General features: G+C 35.9%; 4 protein-coding genes across 5 annotated transcripts in view; 2 read left to right on the forward strand and 2 right to left on the reverse strand.

Moving 5' to 3' along the window:
- Positions 1-510: 510 nt before the first annotated feature.
- LOC106719254 (dTTP/UTP pyrophosphatase) lies at positions 511-1,753 on the reverse strand. Its single transcript, XM_014513541.2, has 4 exons — positions 1,565-1,753; positions 1,224-1,465; positions 1,004-1,150; positions 511-881 (listed from the first exon to the last, which is right to left on the reverse strand). Exons 1-4 carry the CDS (start codon positions 1,652-1,654, stop codon positions 734-736), a joined length of 627 nt encoding a protein of 208 aa, XP_014369027.1. The 5' UTR covers positions 1,655-1,753; the 3' UTR covers positions 511-733.
- Positions 1,754-2,149: 396 nt separating this feature from the next.
- LOC106719286 (sentrin-specific protease 1) lies at positions 2,150-6,463 on the forward strand. Of its 2 annotated transcripts, XM_014513597.2 has the most exons (8): positions 2,150-2,362; positions 2,418-2,500; positions 2,571-2,668; positions 2,740-2,999; positions 3,292-4,349; positions 4,436-4,622; positions 4,798-5,022; positions 5,234-6,463. In XM_014513597.2, exons 2-8 carry the CDS (start codon positions 2,460-2,462, stop codon positions 5,393-5,395), a joined length of 2,031 nt encoding a protein of 676 aa, XP_014369083.2. In that variant the 5' UTR covers positions 2,150-2,362; positions 2,418-2,459; the 3' UTR covers positions 5,396-6,463. The 2 variants fall into 2 exon arrangements, with proteins under 2 accessions (XP_014369083.2, XP_014369082.2); XM_014513596.2 differs by lacking the exon at positions 2,418-2,500 and having other exon boundaries at positions 5,234-6,451.
- Positions 6,464-7,706: 1,243 nt separating this feature from the next.
- LOC106719231 lies at positions 7,707-12,202 on the reverse strand. The gene is made up of 17 exons (XM_045685695.1): positions 12,035-12,202; positions 11,726-11,872; positions 11,488-11,625; positions 11,248-11,395; positions 10,919-11,045; positions 10,629-10,754; positions 10,424-10,555; positions 10,114-10,248; positions 9,988-10,040; positions 9,734-9,898; positions 9,479-9,618; positions 9,258-9,399; positions 8,892-9,129; positions 8,670-8,772; positions 8,298-8,437; positions 7,923-8,100; positions 7,707-7,843 (listed from the first exon to the last, which is right to left on the reverse strand). Exons 1-17 carry the CDS (start codon positions 12,200-12,202, stop codon positions 7,721-7,723), a joined length of 2,403 nt encoding a protein of 800 aa, XP_045541651.1. The 3' UTR covers positions 7,707-7,720.
- A 1,007-nt stretch (positions 12,203-13,209) lies between these two features.
- Positions 13,210-23,030, forward strand: part of LOC106719276 (long-chain-fatty-acid--CoA ligase 4) — a 32,607-nt gene continuing 22,786 nt past the window's right edge. The window contains exon 1 of the mRNA XM_014513580.2: positions 13,210-13,344. The gene's annotated coding sequence lies outside the window, so the exon portion shown is untranslated. The remainder of the gene's footprint in view (positions 13,345-23,030) is intronic.

Raw genomic sequence — 23,030 nt, forward strand, 5'->3', positions numbered from 1 at the left:
AAACAGTCTCTTTGATAATTTTGCATTGCAACATGTTTTAAATATGTCATATCCATACATTATTATTATTTATTTATTTATTTACAATACAATAAAAACCTAAAATAGAACTATATCCCACAAAATTATATAACATAATTTGTCTGTGGGATCAAAAAAATTTAATTTAAATTGATATAAAATAAAATTAGGTAAGTATGATAATTAAAATTAAAATAAATTTAATTTAAATTTAAATTAATATAAAATAAAATTAGATAAGTATGATAATTAAAATTAAAATAAATTTAAAGAAAGTATAATGAAATCAGTAATGAGAAAATAAGTTATGGCAATGAATGTAATAAATATTTTTTGAGCTTTTTTTTAAATTTCCCTTTGAAACTTTCATCCGTAATGAAATGATTGATAATGAACTATTAATACTGACAAGTTGTTAATTAAATAATAAGTTAATTTGTTTATAAGAGGAGTCAGATATAGGACACTAAATAAAACTACAACTTCTGTACAATTCCAAGTATATTTTAGGAAAGCATGACAGCTAGGATAAATCAGCTTTGATGTCTTCTTTTGGTTTTACTATTACTTTTCACTATATAACTTAGTTCTATATGTAAAACACTTTAATGTGATTTAATATGATAACAACGCCATCTAATGGCAGAGTTCAGTAACAAGGAATGTTTATACCTTCAAGATTGACTAGTTTGATATTTATACTACAATTGGTTTAATTGTATTTGTGATTTTTGAACATATTGTACAAGACTGAGCATAGTCTATACAACGGCAGGCCCACAACTGTGAAATAATCTCCTTCCACTCTCTCAACAAATGTTCCACCAACTCCTTGTATTCCGTAACCACCTGCTTTGTCCCTGAAAATAATATGTTTCATAAAATGATAAATGACTGGCAAGCCAAAGACTTTTGTGTCATAATCAGTCATTTTTTTTAATCTTATGTATATCTAGCCTGTAGCTTACTACAACAAACTTACATGGGTTCACCAGTAGCTATGTAGCCTCGGATCTGCTCATCATCTATTTCTCCAAACACAACATTTGTCTTTTCCGTAAACTTAACTATTTCATCAAATGACTTCACAACAACTCCAGTGTAAACAGTGTGTGTTCTACCTGACAGTCTGGAAAAGCGTGATTTCATATAAAATTATGCAAATAGTTCAAAACTAAAATGTGACTAAGGAATAAGCTTGCCTTTTTAACATCTGAAATGCATCTAACTCAGTTGTTGGTTTACCAAACATTTCTCCATCTAAGGTGACCATTGTATCGGCGCCGATAACGACATCAGGTTTGTGAGACTGATTCTTTAGTCTATCGTCAACTTCAAGCACTTTCTGTAAAGCCGTTTCCTCAACAAACTCTGAAAAAGTGGTAAAACTTTTCGGGTCCAAATTTTCCTCAAAAAGTGATGGACACAAACTGATTTTAAGACCCTAAAATTTTATTGAAATATTTAACCTCTTTTATCCAAAACATTTCCTTTAATTAGTATGAAAAATACTTAAAAGATCAAAATATTTAGGTTATCTTACAATGTTTTCAACAAGTTCTTTTCGCCTGGGAGACCCACTGGCCAGTATAATATTTTTTTGTTTGAGAATATGCATCACAGGTTCTAGCATTGTAGTATGCAAATCAGAGTCAGTTAAACACAAATAATATAAACTGCAAAACAATACAAAAAAATATAATTATTATTATAAATATTGGCGGAAGCGGAAATGAGAACGGAACTATGTCAGTCTGACAGTAACAGTTTGTCAAACTTGTAACTTTCTAATTTACTCTTTGATCGTTTCTTTTTTTAAGATTTTTAGTACTTGTATTATTTCAATATGGTCTTTCATTAATATTAGGCCTAAAAAGTTTTTCGTTTCCCTATATTTTACCTTAAGAATGACTAAAGTATAAAAATATTCGATAATCCTCTTTATAAGTTGACAAACGCTAAAGTCGGTTTCAGAATGTTGTAGTTAGAGTTTTCAATAATTTAGCTCTTTCAAAATACAGAATGAGAACTTAAAAAAAAATCTAGATATTTATTTATCTGTTCAAGTTATGTTAATAATCTACAAATCTGTATTGTTGACTCCCAGCTACTCTTTGCCACACTGCTGTCTATTTCGATTCGGCTTCGGCTTCTTTCCGTTTTTAAGTTGTATTTATTCGTAAAACTGCTCATTCATTTCGTTTGTTACGTTAATATTAAGGATATTATGGTAATGGATGAATAATATTTTAAAAATGAAGTCCGTTGTGGCTTACGTGCGTAGTCTTCTTGGTTGGTGCGATAGTGAACAATCTTTGAGAACAAACTTGAAACGCGACAGGTATGGATATGACATTTCTTGTTTACAACGTTAGCAATTCGTTATGGCGGTAAAGCTTTTGAGTTTCAGATAAACTGGGATTAAAAATAATCACAACATGTACAAAATACCATTACGTCTTGCTTCGAAGTTTTGGATGTCGGTACAATTTCATTGTTTTTATGGATGTCAATATGCTTCAACAAGTTTAACATTACATTGATTGCAGGACGGATGACGACTCGTCGTCTGATGATGATTTGCCCTCATTAAAAAGGTTCAGACAATTGAGGAAGACCAATTTTCCAGATGTCATGTCAACAAACGGTAAAACATTTTACAATTAGTGAGTTAATCTTAATAAAAATGAAACCTTTAACTATTTGTATGTGTTACAGATCTTTCAGAAATAAAGAGCGTTAAGTCAGCCAAGAATGTACGATATGTCCCAATTCAAATAGAATCAGGTCACCCCAGTACTTCAACACCTAATGTGTTGCCTGTTAGAACACCAAACAGGTTCCGATTGGTATCAGATATAGTTGGAGATATCAATAAGAACGGCTCAACATATTTATTGAAATCTAAAGTTAACAGTCCTGTGAGACAGGTGGTACAGGCTGTGGTAGATGATGATGACGATGATGAAGATCCAAAGGTATGATATATCAAAATTATATAAATTATACAACTAGGTACTTATTATTGGTGTGTTTATCACTACATTATAAGGTAAAACTGATGTTATTAAAACTAATTTATTATTCTCTGGTATTTAAGAATGGCTTTTATGTTATTTTTTAACTTAGTATGGGTATGTTTATATTTTAATAACATTGTATTAAAATTTTATTTGCAAATCCTAGGGAAATGGGATAAAAAGTGTCCTAAGTCCCTTTGGCGGTTGTAAACTATCTCCTGACAACTTTTTCATATTATGTTTGTTTTAGGTATCATGGGTTGAAAGCAAACCGGATACCAAAAAGACAGTATACATTAATTTAGATGAAGATGAAATTGAGAAAGAAGATGATGTTATTCTGGTCAGAGAAGTATCTCCACCAAAACCAGCAAAGCAATACAAATATGTTTTATCAAATAGTGAGGAATCTGAGACCAGAAGTAATAAGCAGTATTACAGGCTTACAAAAATCAAAGACAAAGAGGAAAAAACATCACCGCGTATCCACAGTTTGAAAACACATGGTGGTATCAGTAAATCTTACAAGAAGGTCACTCCTCTACCCAATTGGATGCAAAAACAAAATTTGAATCTCTCTCCAAAAAGAAACAGATTCTCAAACTTGAATGGTAATGGTAGAACAATGCTGTCTGAAGTGTTCAACTTGCATGAAAAACGTAATTACCAAGAATTAATTAGGCGTGTTGCGACCAGCACTACGCCTTTGACATTTAGTAAACCTGTGGACATAATAAATTTGGCAGATGAAACTGCGTCATTTCGTAATACTTTAAAATCACAGAAACGATCATTGAATGAATTAAAGTTATTGGAAAAAGATCTTAGTATTAACAAACAGAATCAAGATGCACAGGAATATGATCCTGTTACTGTTGCATCACTTAATCTGTCAGATTCCGATGTTGAAGTGGTACCATCCGAGTGCTCGACTTCATCCTCAACGAAAATAGCTCCGGTGAATTCTTTGCGTGACTCATTACACGACAAAGACATTGCAGCCAAAGACTGGCTACCTAAATTACATGATAAATATAAAAAGAAGAAAGAATATACCAACAAGAAATTAGAAAATGCCCGTAGAGAGTCCGACATCATATCCAAAGTAAACCATGAACAAAGCATAGCACTTATAGCTAACAAGTTTAAGTATGAATTAAGTTTACCAGAGAGTTTGATTGAGGAAGTTCCAGCAACTCCAGATTTTCCTAAATTGAGTCCGGAACAAGAGCAACTGATCAAAATGGCTCTGGGGCCAGGACCATTGGACCAGGTGTTTGTGCAAAAATTCCGTATGAGCATCCGCAGGTGAGTTCAAATTTGATCAACACATTCCTTTCTTCGTTATTACAAGGAACCGTTTTATTTAAAAAAAAAAAATATATCATTTGAAGGCGAGATCTACAAACATTGTCTGGCCTGAACTGGCTGAATGATGAGGTGATCAACTTCTACATGGAGCTGATAACGCAGCGGAGCGAGCAGCGTCCTGACTTGCCCAAGGTTCATCACTTCAACACCTTCTTTTATCCCAAATTGATGCGGCAGGGCCAGGCCGCCTTGCAGCGTTGGACTAAAAAGGTAATTGTCATTAACTAGTTCTTTTCTTGCATTATTTGGTTTCAAATTAAATGTCTTCTAAAGCGGCAGGAAGTATTATATTATTTATGCTCTGCTTTGTTTTATCAAGGAAATTCTTCTCTAAATTAAAAGTTCTCCAAATTTATTGTAAATTAAGCTCTGAATATATTTTCAGGTGGACATTTTCTCGAAAGACATAATCTTGGTGCCGGTGCACTTGGGCGTCCACTGGTGCATGAGCATAGTGGACTTGCGGGCGAAGCGCATCTCCTACCTGGACAGCATGGGTGGCAGCAACCAGCCCTGCCTCGACGCCCTGCTGCAGTACCTCCGCGACGAGCACCAGGACAAGAAGGGACAGCCCTTCGATGATAAAGACTGGAAAACTGAGAACTTGAAGGTATAGATTATAAGTTCTATAATTTAATAGCTTTAAGAAAATATCAAGTTAGACTAATTTTCTCTGTCCCAAATTTGATTCAAATTCTTTTCGCCCAGCAAAAGTTTTACATTTCGAATAAAAATTTTAATGCTTACTTTTGTGCATTTCTGGTTTGAAAGTAAAACAAACAATAAGAAATTTTCCTAATACCATTATTTTTTGCTTCTAGAACATCCCGCAGCAGATGAACGGCAGTGATTGTGGCATGTTCGCGTGCACGTTCGCGGAGTTCGCGTGCCGGGACGAGCCCTACAGCTTCACGCAGGCCCACATGCCCTACCTCAGGCGGAAAGCTGCCCTTGAGATACTGCGGGCAGAGCTACTCCTCTAAGTGACAGTGTAGTTTGTGTTCTTGTGAATATAATGTTATAAATATACGGATATTCTGATTGTGTCCAAGTGAACTAAGGTGAGTGGTGAATATATTCGTGATTCAATCTGTACGTAAACTCAAATAATTATAAATATTGGTGTATAATATAATTCAACTTTCATTTTCACAACCCATGTAGAAATGTTTCTTATTTCAACATTTGTCAGTTAATATTGTATTGTTTAGCAAAGCGTTTACTTTACGATATACAGTCAATCAACGTTAATCAAAACTTTCCTATCTTTACACCACCAGTATTCTTACAACAATCAAAACTGGTCCAATCAGCAAAAGGAGAGTCATAATAAACTTTCTATAGAAAATATTTTAAACTCAATTAAATATAATTATTCCCACCTGGATGTAAAGTTCACAACGGGACAAATTGCCCAATTCTCTCCTGGCAACACGACACTCAATGTAGGTGTCGTAACTTCCGCAACTTAGCGTTTATGAAGATATACTAAAGAAGGGGTCGAACTTTTCATCCAGGTCATAAAAAATTGTTTACGCGCAACTCGCGTAAAGTAGAAAATTGGCACCTACAATTTACAATAATCCGCAGGTGAGAATGTCCTATGTTCTGTAGTAAATAAAAGACTTATCAATTAGGTTCTTTGTTAGAAATACTTACAAATTGATCCATCATTTTCCATTACAAATGATAATAGTGTTATGTACTTGTGGCTATGTTTTATTATACTTGATAATTGATGTCAAAATTCTGTTTTTCACAAACACATATTCAAATTAAATGTACTCACAATTTCCATAATTCTGGGTTCCAAAGAAAATTGTATAGATAGATATGTGTCAATACAAATGACACAGTAATGGAACAAAACTCGGAAAGCTCTTTTTTTTGTGCTTTAAAATTGTATGTATTGGTGTCTTACATTCTAAAATATTGTGAATGAAGCTGTATGGGTTTGTATAACTCATTCTTCAACATATTTTCCTGGTCTTTGTGTTAAATGAATGTCCTGTTTATGAACTAAATTTAAAATTGAACAATTTGTGAATATTAGATAGGTTCATATTTGCTAATAAACTTAGCTAATAATACAATGATAATAATTTCTCTTCCGTACTGTTTATATTAATGTAGAACAATTCCTTATAACATTAATAAATGTGTTTTCTTATTGTCACACGTAAAATAATTTCAAATATTTTTCTGATTTATGAACTCTTAGTACGCTGAATGAATGTACAAATTAAAAATGGCAGTGAAGGTGATTGTATGGATTAACTAAAAACTGCATTTAATCACTTAAAAAAAAAAAGATTCCTTAAAAAAAGTTTTTTTTTTGAACTCAAAGTAAATATAATAAAAGCTTAGAAGTTTTTTCTTGTAATATTTTTTAAAAATCAACAAAATTTGTTCACAAATTTTCCATTCGATCAGATTTCAATTATTTTTGAAAAAATAACTTTGTTACTAAAGTTCTAGTTCTGTTCATATATATAAATGTTTCCTTCCATTTAAATAGGAAATTATATGTTGTACAGAATGATACGCTGCTGGTAGCAAACTTTGCATTACAATTTATGACTTCGCACTTCTGGTAAAAGTGTCTATGAAATTTAGATGTAACAAACAAAGTTAAACATTAAATGGTATTAAATGTAATTTTCTAAGCAAGTAATTTAAATAAATTATAAATATTTTCACTAAATCTCTTTCAATATGCCGTTTGTATTTATTTCCTTGTAATTTGTTTAAGTATCCAATTTAATTCCATAATTATTTAATTCACCGTCTACTAAAAATGTAATGACCGTGGTGATTTCAGTTTAGTAATGAAAAATATTAATTGTCATATTTTGTAAATATTTTTGGTTACAATAAACTTAAGTACTTACAAATATTTATTTGCTTTATTAAAACAATTTTACAGATTAACAACACTATACATGTTACATTAACAAATCAATTCATACTACAATTTACGTCACTCTATCTCAAAATTTCTATAAAATTACAACATTCGTACTCGTACTCATTCGTACGGGCATTTTTTTAAATGTGCGTTAAAAAAGCGTTCATATGGCAACGCTTTTAAAACGCAACGAATTTTTTTTTGCACTAATTGTGTTCCATTTTGAGCGTTAGACGAACGAAACAAGAGTGATTTTAAAGCGTTTCTTCGCTTGAGTGCCGCCAACTCAGAGCTTTAGCGCGGCGTTCAAAAAGTACTCTGATAATATTATTAAATAGAGCAAAGTATGACAAATGAGGTTTGACTTAGAAGATTTAAGTGTTCATTTGGAACGACATGGCTAGTCGCTGAGCCGAATGAGACGCAGCTTGCCGGCCTGCAGCAGCACCACGCCGGAGTCGTTGTCGCCGCCGCAGTAGCGCGACGACGAGAACACCGAGATCAGCTTGCCGCGCAGGTTGCACTGCATACAAGCATGAGGCTATAGTAGTTCTCGCACATTCGAGCAGTCAATTGTCGTAGTATTCCCGGTGAGCAGTCACCATGAAGCCGTTCTGATGCAGCTCGTGCGCGCGCACGACGTGTGTGAGGTCGTTGGCGGCGAGGAAACGGTCGAGCGCGCGCTGGTCGAACACGTGTCCCGTGCCGCGCCGCGCGTTCACCGCGAACCCCTCGTTCGCGGACAGCTCCATGGCCATCGACGCCGTTATCTTGTTCGCCCTCATCACAAACCATAAAGTTTTTGCCTTAGGATCTTTAAACAGAGCAAGTGAATCGATCACCTTACAAAGAATAAGATAGCCGAAGTTTAGATTATAACCTGTAATTCCATATATCAAATGATGAGTGTGTGAATGCGATGTGACGTGGTGTATGTAAATGTGAAATGATCAGTGTAGATATGATGTGACAGTAACTTGACGGGGTCGTTCCAGAGCAGTTCCCAGGCCATGTGGCTCTGTGCTGCGGGACGCGGCAGCGGGACCGGCACCCGCAAGATGGCTGACACACGAGGACACACCCACGGCGGGGGAATGCCACCGTGACAGCAGAACACCTGCACCACACATAACACTGAGCAATGCAGCTCCAGTCGTACACTTTACTGAATACATATTTAATTACATATAACTTTATTTTTAAACTAAAGGCAGCGATGACCAAAGGCCGCATCAAAAATACAAAGAAAATATATGTATCGTAGAAATATGCTTTTCATCCGGTGATCAAGTGCTGCAGTTAAACCAACTTCCCCTTGTTATGTCGTATAATATGTTACGTGTAGGAACCTTCTCATCGACGACTGCGGCAAGGGGCAGCACATCGAACACATTGTTGATGGCGTTCCAGATCTTGACGCCCTCCACATCGCCGAACTTTGTCGTGCACTCGCTGCAACATAGGACATAGCATAGGACATTTTAATTTAAAAAAATAATGATGATTTTACCAAATGCATATTAAAATTCAAATATATGTACATCTTTGCTCGATATATAATAGGTACGTACGTATAAAATGTAAACATGGTCTGTATGTCCCGGGTCTCGTGGTTGCCGCGCACGAGATGCAGGCCGCGGGGACGCTGCAGCTTGGCGGCCAGCAGGTAGGCCAGCAGCTCCACGCCCCAAGCGCCGCGGTCCACGAAGTCGCCCAGGAACAGCAGCCCCGCCGGCAGCAGCGCAGCGCCCGCGGGCCACAGCCGCGCCTCCATCGCCAGCAGCGCCGGCAGGTTGCCGTGCAGGTCACCTGCGCAAATGACATGCGACTTGATATGGTCTTTTTAATCTCGCAGACATGTTGTAGTACTTTTTTGACAGGTCGACTTTTTGCACTGTCTGATGACATTTACATTGATCCTTGGATTAAAACTTAACCGATAGCATAAATAGGAGAGTCGAGTCGCAGCAGACGCGGCTCCGCGGCGCAGATGACCTGCACCGACTCCGACAGCTTGAGCACAGCCGCGCCCAGCGCCGCCAGCTCCGACTGCTGCGCCCACGTGTACGCCGGCTTTACCTACAATACAACTACACCACTTACAATTCATCCGGTTTCAGCGGATTTCAAGTAAACAAAAGTAAAGATGTCATTGTACCAGTTTGGGAGTATTGATGTCGGAGGCGAAGTAGTGCACCGCGGCGAGCGTCTCCGCCGGGCCGGAGTCGGCCGCCAGCACCTCCAGCGATGTCGACGACAGCGACAGCAGCTTGATGGTGGACGCGCTCACCGCCTCCTCTACAAACATCAAGTGACGGGTCGATAGGTCGAATAGAAGACAATGCGACAAGTAAAGAATTTCTAAGTTCATAACCACAAAGACACGGTATTTTCTGTGTTGGATGGTGCTCACCCTCGAAGCAGTCGAGGCGCAGCACTGCGGGCGGCGCGTCTTGCTCGAGGCGCACCACGCAGGAGGCCAGCGCGTACTGCTCGCGCCCGCGCCGCCAGCTCGTGCTGTCCCGCACCTCTAACTTATCCACCTTAGCCTTCGACGGACGCACTTCACCCTCCGGCTCTGTGCCGTAAAACGTTGTTTTTGAAGTTTGTTAGCAAATTAAAACAGAAATAGTAATATACAATAATTTATTAAAGATCGTGACTCACCAAAATGGGTCGTACTCTTGACGGAAGCCGCCTTCGCCATGCAATCACGTTCCCTGAAAATTATTAAATACCCTTCTATCTATCCATAAAGAACATAGGCATTTCATCGACGTATCGCTCGCTCACTGCAGGTCTATGACGTAGCCGAGCAGGCTGCGAGGAGCGCGCAGCAGCGAGCTGGTGCCGCGCAGGCGCAGCTCCCGCACCGCCCGCAGGAAATCCGCCAGCGACAGCGGACTGTTCGCCTGCAGTCCTAGCTGTCTGCACACGGATACACAACACTCTCTAGTGGCTTAAAGATTATTTTGACTTCAAGGATAGACAATAAAGCAAAGGCATCAAAAACATTTTAAAGTTAGTTAAAACGTTAAAGTTGAATAGCATGGAAACTTAGGACTCGTGTGGTGGGCAGCAAGAGAAACAGATAATGCCATACTTGTAGCAGAGGTCGACGTCGCGCACGACACTGAGCGCGTCCGTGGAGAGCTGTCTCGTGGCGCGCGCCGCCGCCACCAGCTCCTTCACCTCCACCTGCTGGAGCTTCTGGTCGCGATCGCCGTCGTAGTACCTGCAAAGCCGCTCATTGGGAAAGACTCGTACGAGCAAGTGGCTCACTGGATGATCTCCACAGCTGAACATACCTGAAGATGTACCGGCAACGTATCTCCGCAGGCAGGCCGCTGTGCTGGGTGACGGGCTCCGTGGCGGCGCTCCACAGCACCAGCTCCTGGAACGACAGCCCGCCGCGGTTGCTCACGTCTGCCGCCCTTTAGAATTTATGAAGCGATTTGAATCCTAATATAATATCTCACAAATCACAAGAGATCAATGTATAAGTAATGTCTTGGAGAGGATCATTTTTTAATAAATAAACGGATTTATCTTTCAAAAACATACATCGTCGACGACACTGACAAAGAGGAAACATTACCTGAAGAGGTTGTTGCAGACGGTGCGGTGCCAGCCGATGTCCAACATGAGCTGCGAGAAGACGTGCTGGCTCATGTACAGCGCGGGAAAGTTCAGCGTCACGAACTCGCGGAACAATCGCATCTGGTCTGTGGATAGAAAAGCTGATAATGTTCACATGTTTTATCAGAAATATCTCGTTTTACAATCTATCACTTCCTTTTCTTCTAATTATTTTTAACTCACTTCTTTCATTTCATTGTGGATGTAGATGAAAAACAGTGATCTCGACATCAGATAAAGTAGTCGCGCGTTGGTCGCCTACAGTAAAATTATTATCAGTATATCAACCCTCTTTGGTATAGTTGGCGGCAGCGAGAAGCTGTGCGCTGGGCGCAGCACTGGCCGCCCCGCCAGCGCCCGCCGCAACGCCCGCCTCCACCGCGCCCACCAACACACTCTCCTCGCCCACTTCAACCAGCTGACCCTTATCCAGGTCCTGGAAAAGGGGTACACATATGCAAGCGAGAGACGAGACTAGGCGCAACAATTTTAAAAACAACACGGGGTCCTAGGTGTATTCGGACTGACCGCTAGATCGGCTTCCTTGAGCGGCTCGCCTGTGAACATGGTGGCCAGCAGCAGCAGCTCGGGCGAACGCAGCGCACAGTGCGCCTGCAGTCGACCCAGCTCCGCCTCGCCCACCCACTGTAGCCGGAATCGCACGCTCTGCAACACGAGGAAAAGGAATATCATCTGCATATAAGTTTCTTAAAAATGTATATATACTTTTTTCTCTTGGATATTTTTAATAAAAAGCCAAACATACAGGTTTAACTTTTAATCGTTTCTTGACATCGGCTCTGATAGTCAGCTTGTAAACGGTGTGGTAGACACAGGGCGCGGGGTGCGCCGGCAGCCATACCTTGTTCACCCGCAGCGGCGACAGCTGCGCCCCGCTCTCAGTGCCGAACAACTGCGCAAACTGACTTGGTCACTAAGACCACCTTAGTGTAGATTATTATTCTCCCATTGAACTGTTGACTTAGACTTATTATATTGATGGTTCCGTTAGATTTCATTAAGAGAGATAACAGATATTTAAATAGGCGGTCTAAATAAGGAACCAACAAAGTACCTCAAACAGTAACTTATGTGCTGACATTTTCCATGAGTTTTTCTCTGATTTAATTGATGGTATCCAATATTCACCGCTAGTTTCTTTTAACAAAAGAAAAGATTTGTCGGACGTGCAGTAAACCATAAGCGAAACCACATCCTGCAACTCTCTATAATGTTTAAACATAATAACTACAAATTTATTAAAATTTAAATAATCTGTGAGACGTTTTAAATGTTACTTTGATATTTTTTTTCATCGTGCATACGTAACAGTTAACAAAGGTACAGGAAATATTACTACCATTTCAGAAGAAACATTAAAAAAATATTACTTGAAGATATAACTTAGGTTAATTATATTATTATGACAATTTTTTTCTTTCAACTTTATCTTATACGGTTCATTAATAGTTTTCTAGCCCTATCTATTTACAAATACCAAAAATACTTACTACATTTAAAAGTTTTCATTTTATTAAACTTCAAATTGCGCCATCTATTGTACAAAAGAACTAACCATTTTTTGAAAATTTATCGAACTTTTATATAATTTAATATTTTATTTAAGCTACTGTAAGCCTATAATTTGCAGTTTTTCCAGAATATAAACTTAGGTGGAACATTTAAAACTGTTAAGGTCTAACTTTGCCATATTTTAATTAAGTATTCGAGTTCGTAAAAACTAACAAGGGGTTGGTTAAATTAAATCTAATCTAAGAAAATAATTTTTTATTTTTAAAGAAATTTCACGGTTTGAGAGATAAGGAAGATTCTATTTATTTTGAAGCATTTGTGGAGTATTGATCTTTAGGTTCGTATATAGTTTGGCGCCTAGATATATTTACTATGTTATGACGTAGTGATCACGCCACCTTTTCAGAGCGCTTAGTCTTTTCTGATTGGTGGATGTCCCCACCCCTAAGCGAAAGTGGGATACATTCAACATGTCTAGGGTTGAATAAGGATACTACACTTTAATCGATTTCGAATCGAATACATCATTTTAAGAATTTTAAATTTTTAGTAAGATGTCTCGTATTTTACTATTTGTAATTACAGTTACTTTTTTAGTCCAAATATCTTCAAGATTCTAAATTTTAAACATTGAATTCATAAATCTTTTAAGTTGAGCTTGATACGTAAATCGATTATTTATTGATTTGACAGCTACACAATGCGGTACAACACTGACTAAATAGACAGTTCGAATTTGCAGTTTGCAGACGTTTACCTTCTGATAGTGTTTACTTTCAGTTTATTTCGAAAATCAGTGATAATTTATAAGTGGAAAATATCTAATCAACACAAGAAGAAAGCAGGATAAAGGTATTTCCTCTTTATTTGTTTGAGTTGTCATCTAGAGTCATCTTTACCACAAAAAAGAAACGGTAGTAACCTATTGCGGCTAAATTTTACGGCGAAATATATTTTTCATTCACAATTAAGTGAAAGTTAATCATAATTTTTATAAAAAAATGAAATGTACGAAGAGCTTTTATATAGAGCTTAGATACTAAAAATCAATTCGCTCAATTTTAAATAAATAGATGTGCGTTAATTTTATGCTCGTTCATGTTTTTTGAAGAGGTATTAACAAAGGTTATTGATGTAAATACTAAAAACAAAGATTTCAAATTTTATCACGTATAACAAATTGGCAAAAGGTGAGCTTGTACAGTATTTAACTTAAGCTTAACCCTTTTATTTTCATCTAATTAATTAGAAACTTTATAACCTTTTTAATTATTACACAAGATAAGTAATACCGCTATCGTTTTTTGGGCAATCAAATGGATATTTTTATATGTTGTTTGTAATGTCTTATTAATTGATATAATCTAAGCTAAATGTATATTTTGCAATGAATTATTACCCTACTTTTATTTTTAAAAAATTTATTTGATTAGTGTTTTTGTGTCCAATCTTTTTTTACCTTATTGTGTTAATCATACAATTGCTGAAGTGTTCTCATTCGAACTAATTCTGTTTGAATAAAATGAGATTACAATGTATTTGTGTATGATAGTTACCTCACTGGTAACTCATATTTGGAGTAATTGTAGAAATAAATATTGTTACAAATAGTAAATAGCATCTAGATGTTACATAACTATAAAAATGTACCTTCTGTATATAGTTAAAAGTTAATCTGAGTTTTGGACTACAGTATAAAATATTACAGTCAAAAAATGACCATAATATTAACCCTTGATATTTTGTATTTGCTTTGGGTTAATTTTTACTTTGGATCCTCCTCAAATAGTCCCCATTGATCTTCATGAAACAGTTATATCATGGTTTTGTTATGGTTCTTTAGGTTTAAATCATGGTCAAGTTAATATTTATTGATTTCTTAACCTATCCATATTAAAATCATAATGTTACTACCCTTAGGTAAAACGAGAATACAAATTCTACAATTTTTAAATAAAAATTAACATAGTTTAGACAGTTTTATAAAACAAAATTGAATATTTTCAAATGTCTTCAAAAATTTTGGTTGTCTATATTATTAAAAAGTAGACCCTTTTTGGAAGAGAAAAAAGTACATATGAATTTAATTTGGTCTAGGGTATAATATAATTCTAGTATTTACTTCAAAGCCTATCTATGGAAATGATAGTTAGCGCTGTTAAACACTTTTCTTTTATCATTCATAATATTGAGTAAATTTTGTTCCTGGTATAAAGGTATTAATACCGCATATACTAGGAAGAGATACTGCGGTTAGGTAGGCAGAGAAAATAGATTTTATTGCACAACTCTCTGGTTTTGTCTATGTTTGTGCATTAAGAACTTATTCCAGTCGGTTGTTCGGTGTCTGTTAGTAATAAAAAAAACCACCTGACAATATTAACAGTGATGATTTTTATGTTCATATGCATAAAAATAAAATTGAATAAAATAAGACATCTTGAAAAATTAGTAATTACAATGAGAGCAACACATAAATAAACTTTAATTGTAAGTAAAAAAAACATGTTTGACTCTTGTATGTCAACATATGATGAATATTTATTGTGGCAAAATGTAAATATATGTATATGTTCAGTATTAAGACAAAAAAAGTAGTTTTTTTAAGCCAACATTTTTTTAATGCAATGTGGGGTTTGTTCTAGTTTAGATCAAATTGAATTTCGTAATGTAATTTACCAGCCGCGATAAGTATACTTTTTGAATAATAATTGTAAAAAAAAAATTTCAAGCACTTTTATTTTATTGGTATTAGCAGTTATAATATTGTTGATAAGTTCTTTGTTCCGATTTGATAGTATTCAGAAAAATGACGCAGTAAAATTAGCAGTCTTTCCCTCTGTTCTCCTTTGTTGCCTATACTTCCAGGTTACGGGAGTGAGTGCCTATTATCTAGTGCTAGGTAGATCGGCGGTCGTGGCAAGGCCGCGCTCTTTGCTCTTCCCGCGCCGGCGCACAATTACACTCCCCACGGAGACCCCCCACCACGACCCACAAGCCCTCCACTCCCCCTACTTCTTCCATAACGACACACCGCGACTTCTTATTTTGTTAGATTATAATTTACATTAAAATTTTCAAGATGTCTGCTCGTAGGTACTCCTATATAATGAGGTTGGCACAATTAAATAAATCTTATGCTCACTCGCTCGCTTATCTTCGAATTATATACATACTAGCTGTCGCCCGCGACTTCGACCGCGCGGAATAAAAAGAAACATAAGTAACCTATGTCTTCTTCCAGACTATGTTCTACATCTGTACCAAATTTCATTAAGATCTGTTGAGCCGTTCCGGAGATACCTTCAAACAGACACCCATCCATCCATCTAAATATTCGCATTTATAATATTAGTAAGATTAGGAAGAAGTAAGATTGGTGTAGAGTTGTGTATGACAAACATCGGAAGATCATTTGTCAGTTGGCTACTTCCAATTTGAACTCAAATCGAATATTAAAACAAACGTTCTGCTTTAATATCGATTGTTAACTGTACAACAGTAAGTCGAATATGTTTTGATAATATTTTGATCAAGAACATGCAGGTGATAATTCTTAATTTTTTATCCCGAGGAAGTTTATAAACATATAAAAGAGTAGTACGTACTACGCCGAACATCCGTAGAGACAAGCGCAGGTTGATTATGATGATTGGTAATAATTTTATAAGTAACAATGAAAAATTGAACACGAAAGTTAGTTCATGTTCAAACACAGACTGAACAATTTTCTGGCTACCTGCAGTGTTGTCCTATGGCCCATGGGAGATATTTAAAAAAATCGTTAATTCGCAAGTATAATTAAAGCCTGAGCTCAGATTGTGGCGTTGTTCTAATTACTCCGCAGCACGCAGCACGTGTACGTGAGTCGTGAGATGTCAAATCACGTCGGCGCTGTAACGAGGTGCAAAGTCCGCGCCCACATCGCGCCGCACCGTGTGCCGTCAGGATCATTGTGTCTCGCCGCACTGACACACATGTCTAGGGTTGTCAGTGATCTGTTGTCTGGAAAACAGATTAAAGACATTGTACATCCGTAGGGTTTCATTGCCGAAACCCTTATACAAAAATATTTTTTATTATCACTTATTTTTTCAAATTGATATATTCTGCGTATACGCTGACACAGCGATCATAATCGATGGTTCAGCTTTTTTTCTAAGCCAGTCAAGTTACTTTTATATATTTTCAGTAATTTATTAGGTAACTGCATGACATACCGAATAAGATCCCCCTTACCTTATACTTCAAGTTTAAAAGCTAGTAATTTAATCATAGAAAAATGTTTTGGACAACCCTAGTAGTGATATGTTTGTGAGCGTTAAATTAGGTTATTTATCGATAAGGATTTATATGAACAATTTGTTTAGCCGCTGAATGTATCGATTTGTCAATGCTTTTCCACTATTGAATGATTCAATCAGTACTCGTATCGTACCAAGACATTGCTATTGTGTCGATTTCTTATAAATCACTATTTGTATATTGATGTTATTTTTGTTTTATTTATTATCTGTTGTTAGAAGATGGCAACACTCTCTTGTTATATGTCTCAGGGTTGCTTGTTGCTTAAACAAGTTAGTCATAGGTTTTGTAATTGGTTGAAGTTTCTTGAAGTCTAGAAATACTGAGATGAATATTTATAGTGTATTGCAGTTGTATAACTATTTATTACCAGCTTAAATGTAACTTTTGAACTTGTTAATTATCCCATTCACGCTTATTTGATTATATAGTGTTACAATGACTTTTGTATCTAATTAATGAGTTATCGAGACTTCAATCTGCGTGTCGAAGTACATCGTAAATCTTATAATAATAGTTATTACAATGATGAGGTTAAAACAAAGTCTTTTTCCAGATCTATTCATTTTTTAGTCTATCGTATCTAGTGGGTTTACAAGGTTACAAAGGAATTGTGACTAATTTTTTTATCCATACATTAAGTTTGTTTTAGCAACACTAGATTTAATAGAGTCATCATTATTCTATCTTAACCCGGATATGTTTAGTTGCATAGTAAGTTTCCATGGCGGGCGTCGCTTTGATAACATTTGTTTGGTATCGTCTACCTCGGCGTATCAGGTCGGGGCTAGATGCCGCTCAGCTCCGGGACCCTCGATAAGCTATCTGACCCTCAGCCGATAAACGAGTCTGAAGTTCAATGGCAACCGTTGCTGCAATCAAACATGCAAGTTCCAAAGTCTTTTGATAGTCGTTATGTGTTTATTTTTAAACCGATTGCTTCAATGGAAACTGATTTATTATCATCACAATGTTCATTCGCTACTGATTTCATTTCATTTAATTTCGTTGTAGAACTGCCTAGTTGCTACACCTTCTTAAGTGTTTCAAACAGCAACATAAAATGTCTTACTCGGATTCTTAAATATGTTAAGTCGACCCTTAGTGTAGATTTTCCCATACTAACATTACACTTAAAAGACTGGACGGTTACATGAATTAGATTCGATGGTAATTCCCAGTAGTGTTGCCATTTAAATCTGAATTCGTACTCGTGTGTGTATATGTCGTCCACTCTAGCGGTCGGTGTATTCCCGTGCGAGACTTTGTACCCGGTACGACGGCAACGGACGTCGATTATCCCACGGCAGGCGTCTTCCGCCACGCGCGCTCCTTGCCCCGGCAATACGACGGAGATGACGTCACATATCAAACGGTCTTTAATAAGTTCCGCTTCTACTATTGACTGACTTTAGCAAGTGGAATCGTCTGCGATTTGTTTTCATTATTTGTTGTATGTCAATTTTCTATAGATATATGAAAATATGAGTATAATCGATTGCCGTATATACTGCTAACTTGATGGTTTTTTAAAGCTTATTAACATTAAATAAAATTAAAAATAACTTTTCTAGAGTAGATTTAATTTTAAGGTATTGAATTAACAAATTTCGCTGAATGTTATTGGATAACTGTATACTTTAAAATGTTTACTACGAGAATGTCTATAAAATACCATTAGTTTGAAAGGTTTGTTTTTATTTTAAATGTACATAATTTGGCCGGTTGCCAGCGCAATCAACGTACACCAGTACACCCAACTCTCACGACTATATAAACCTTTCCAATCCCGCATCGAGTTTGCTACAATTGTGCCCGCACTTGTTTTAATTAGTATTGCTGTTTGTATAATTTGCGAGAGAATTATATATACAGTATGTGTTGCTTGATATTAATTAAGTTTGTATTCGATATTTACATTTTCTAAAATCATTAATATCATCTAGTCTAGATAATATTGTAAATCTCGTCTTTTGCTTCAGTAGAAATTCATATGTCCTGTGTTGGTTGGACAGTTTTTTTCTTTTATATTATATAGTGGCAAAAGATCAAGCAGCCATCTAATTCGCTGAAATAGCGAAGCGACCGCTGCCTATACATCTACAATGGCAGATGCGTAATTAATGAAGGAGGGGTCGCACAGAAAGAAAATATTTCCCTATCCTATACGTCACGTTCTCCGTCAAATACACTGCTCCTTCCTTTTCTTTCCTTATAAGAAAAGGATGGGAAAGGAGAGGACTAAAATTAGGCCTCAATGGTATTTCATCAGACGAGCCGGCCCAATAGTGCAACAGATGTTGTTGCTGGCGTCTGTCACTTTTAAACATTTCACATCCAAAACAAAATGTTAAAGCGCCTCTTCTCATTTTGAAGTATGTTAGTCGTAAATGTTCAAATATTGTATGTAACACTGCAACAAGTAGCGATTAACAAATCACAAATAGATACTGCGCTTGAATTAATATTATCTGTGCTCCTGATAACATATGTGTCGACAACAAGTCGTGTCCGATAATAGTTTGATTATACAACTGTCTGACTGTACAGATGCGTTCAATGCTGTGTGTTGCGGTTTAATTTTACGATCGAAGGGATAAATGTCTGTCTTTATCCTTTGGGAGAACGATTGAGGGCGACCGGAAAGGGACATCAATGAAGACAGTAATGGAGTAACGGTGGATTTCTAACACCAAAATTTCCGATTAAAACATATTGATATCACTGTTTTGTCAGAGATAATGACATACAAAGATTTCGGTCTCAGAAACCAACAATAAATAAATATCTTGTGTACATGTTTAATCTGTAAAATTTTGTTTGTGAAATCCAAAGGTTTCAAGCTTATTAAATAAAACAAAACAAGTTATTACTTTTACCCGCGACGAAAAATTGAAAACGGGGTAAAAAAAAAAAAATTATCCTATGTCCTTTTCCTGGTTCTAAGCTACCTGCCCACCAATTTTCAGTCAAATCGATTCAGCCGTTCTTGAGTTATAAATAGTGTAACTAACACGACTTTCTTTTATATATATAGATAAGGTGAATTGGTAGATACCTTGGAAGAAGCACATGTCGTTGAATGACAGAGACTCAAAAGGTCAACCAACCGTCAAACTCTATCCATAATGTTTTTATTTTCTGTGTATGACACATTCAGGGTCATAATGTGGGATATTTATTTTTATAAAGTGTCACTGACCTACTCAATGATTGCCAATTGCCATTTTGTAATCTTATCAATGTGTCGCCTGTATTCGTTGAATTTGAGTCATGCAAATTTGATTTACCATTCCCGATAACGGTTTATTAGCAACCGATCTAATAATACAACTTAATCTGATTAATTGAAATTTTCCATTTAATAATCGATATCATTATTACAAGAAATATTGTAATCTATAATTATTATCATTATTACTAACGAATTAGATGAACGATAGTTAATAAATTAAAAATATATTATGTAAAAATTATATTTTTATTTTATTCAGTGACGAACCATAAATATGTCTTGTATTTTACCGTATGCTATATTTATTGTCTGTGGGTGTCTTTACCAAGACAACTAATGGCATGTCACCGCATCCGTTCGCATTATATTCTTATTACAATAACATAGAGTTGATTTTCGTGTGCACTTGAACGTGGTGGAAATTATCCTATTAGACACATGTCCATGTAACTGCACGCTTATTAGTGACGATCACGTATAATTTTTAGGTCCCTAGATTACCTAAGGAACGTAGTACGTGCTCTATCACCTTTAGCAATGTAATCTAAAGATTTGCCTTCACATGAAAATGTTTAAATGTATTTATTAAACTTAATTAATTATTGAAATCGTTTAAACTTAACATTGTATTAACATATGTAACGATGTTTATTTTTTTATTTAAAGTCAAGTAGTAATTATTTAAATAAAACATTCCTTATTAGCGGTAAATGATGTATATTTTTGTTGAAATAACAACAGGTTGTTCACTCTTTGTTGTTTATGAATAACGATTTGAACATGACAATGACCCCGCTTTTAGCATTTATAGAGTTATTAGTAATCCGTTATAAGTACTTTAAGGTCAGTTAATTTTGGACCCCTGTCAAATATACTGCTACTTTTGTTTTTCATTTTATTTAACACAAATTAATAATCTGGAACTTATAAGATATAAAAAGAGTGGAATGTAAAATAATACTAATCTAAAACGACGAGTAAAACTGTGGGACATCGATTAAACATAGATACATATATGTGCGTCTAAAAAAATAAACTACTCGAGTTGTAGTTAAGTTTTCAATTTTGACAAATTAACATCTTCTTGTTACAAGTACACTGCAAATAAACATCATGACAAAAATATTTACAATACTTGTTTTTGGAACTAGTTTAAATACACTTTTTAAAGAACAAGTTAGTGGCAAAAGAACCAAAGGTTTCGTAAAGAGAACGCCCGCATTTTTTTAATTAAATAGGAATATATTAGATGTTACTAATATTATAAAAGCGAATGTTTGTGTGGATGGATGGATATTTGTTTGAAGGTATCTCTGGAACGACTGAATAGATCTTGATAAAATTTGGTACATAAGAAGAACATAGTCTGGAAGAATACATATGATACTTATCAAGTTTTTTTTAATTCCGCGCAGACGGAGGCGCGAGCAAAAGCCAGTGTATGAGAAGAGTAAGTGAGAATATTAGATTTATCTTCATAGTAGTACGTTGCAACTCCCTAAGTCCTTGGTGATACGGTTTTTTAGCTTCGTTCTTGCAATGTACTATGCTAACTCCACGAGCAAAGACGAAGGGAAGCAAGGTTACGCGCTCTTTGTCATTGGGACCACAGATAAGAGACACAAAGTAATAATTCGTATCATGATTAAAACCATACACACAAGTAGCAAGTTGTGCAACGGTTAAAAAGAAAATCGGTTACAAATTATTGTACCGAATAACCTGGTTACAATCGAATGTCTACCGCGAGCAATTCGAGCGAGACATTGCAATCGGTATCGAAATTAACTGAATCGAGTTTTCTTTTTGCGTTGCGACCGGCACAGCGCGTTATTGTGCGCGGCGCGATGTTTGTTTGTCTGCACTCTTTGTTTGGATTCCGAGATATGGTCGACGATTGTTGGTTTTTAAGAAAGGAGATCCACATCTCGTCCCGTGAGAGTATTACAATAACTTAACCAAAACATCAGATTTTACAGTAAAGATCGATAACCAAGTTAATAGTTTGTTTTGAAAGATATACTTGTTTCTAGTTTGATTGAATGGTCTTATCTTGTTGTCAACAATTTGGATCAATCGATATTATTTACTCTGATTTCTACTGCGTCAATTGTTTTGTATATCATTTAAGTATTTTACTCAGTTATTTGAAATTCTCAACAGATAATTACTCTCTACGAATCACATCCTGTGAACACTGTTTGTTATGCGGGTATTGTTTATCTTCTTAAATGAATTTATGTTTCGTTAATTTTTCAACATAATGTTATTGTTGTTGCGTTGTATATTTTAAGGGTATCGATTTATTTTTGTATTGTAACCTGTCGTTATAAAAATACAGACACAAAAATGAACCATGTTTTAAAGCAAGCCTATACTATATTTAACTTGCACTAACAACCAGCTGTATATTAAGTCAGCATTATTTAACAGAACTTCAAATTAAATAACAGAACAAAGCCTTTATTCATAAGCAAAATATAATTACTCTGACAAAGAGTTATAAAATTTCACGCCTTTATCATCGCATGCACATCACTAAACATTTTAATCTCAAAGTCAGTGCATATTTTTCAAAGTTAGTAAAAAATATCCGTGACCTGCCATAATGTATTGACTTTCATGTTATCTTTTTTTACAAATAAGCGAAGGCAGACGACACGCTGCTGTCCGGGTGCTCTTGCACTCGATAGTCGCCGATATTTTTGCTACAAGATAGGGTTACCAACTACTTCCAAAACATTAATACGTTTTAACGTCGTATTCACACGCTGGTACGCTCCTTTCATAACCTTCCACGGTTTTGTAGGTTTTAGAATGAAGCGTTTACTTTTTGGCTTGACTCAAACTCAAACCCTCAACGCATGTATAAAATATTATATATTGGCTAATGATTATATAGAAGCATATAATGTTTATAATTTTATGTCTTACACTGGATGATGAGTTGCGGGTGTCGGTAGCCCTAGACGTGAGCCAGACGCAGAAGCCCGCCTCT

This window comes from Papilio machaon, chromosome 1, assembly GCF_912999745.1.
Source record: "Papilio machaon chromosome 1, ilPapMach1.1, whole genome shotgun sequence".
NCBI classification, from domain to species: domain Eukaryota; kingdom Metazoa; phylum Arthropoda; class Insecta; order Lepidoptera; family Papilionidae; genus Papilio; species Papilio machaon.

Coding starts and splice junctions, on each gene's coding strand:
- LOC106719254 (XM_014513541.2), bottom strand. CDS start 1,654: ATGCTAGAACCTGTGATGCATATTCTCAAACAAAAAAATATTATACTG. Junction 1,151..1,223: donor GCATTTCAGATGTTAAAAAG/GCAAGCTTATTC, acceptor ACGCTTTTCCAG/ACTGTCAGGTAGAACACACA. Junction 882..1,003: donor ATAGCTACTGGTGAACCCAT/GTAAGTTTGTTG, acceptor TATTATTTTCAG/GGACAAAGCAGGTGGTTACG.
- LOC106719286 (XM_014513596.2), top strand. CDS start 2,259: ATGAATAATATTTTAAAAATGAAGTCCGTTGTGGCTTACGTGCGTAGT. Junction 4,623..4,797: donor TGCAGCGTTGGACTAAAAAG/GTAATTGTCATT, acceptor ATATATTTTCAG/GTGGACATTTTCTCGAAAGA. Junction 5,023..5,233: donor GGAAAACTGAGAACTTGAAG/GTATAGATTATA, acceptor TTTTGCTTCTAG/AACATCCCGCAGCAGATGAA.
- LOC106719231 (XM_045685695.1), bottom strand. CDS start 12,202: ATGTTTAAACATTATAGAGAGTTGCAGGATGTGGTTTCGCTTATGGTT. Junction 9,619..9,733: donor GCGCCTCGACTGCTTCGAGG/GTGAGCACCATC, acceptor TGATGTTTGTAG/AGGAGGCGGTGAGCGCGTCC. Junction 9,130..9,257: donor CTCTCCTATTTATGCTATCG/GTTAAGTTTTAA, acceptor TCATTTGCGCAG/GTGACCTGCACGGCAACCTG.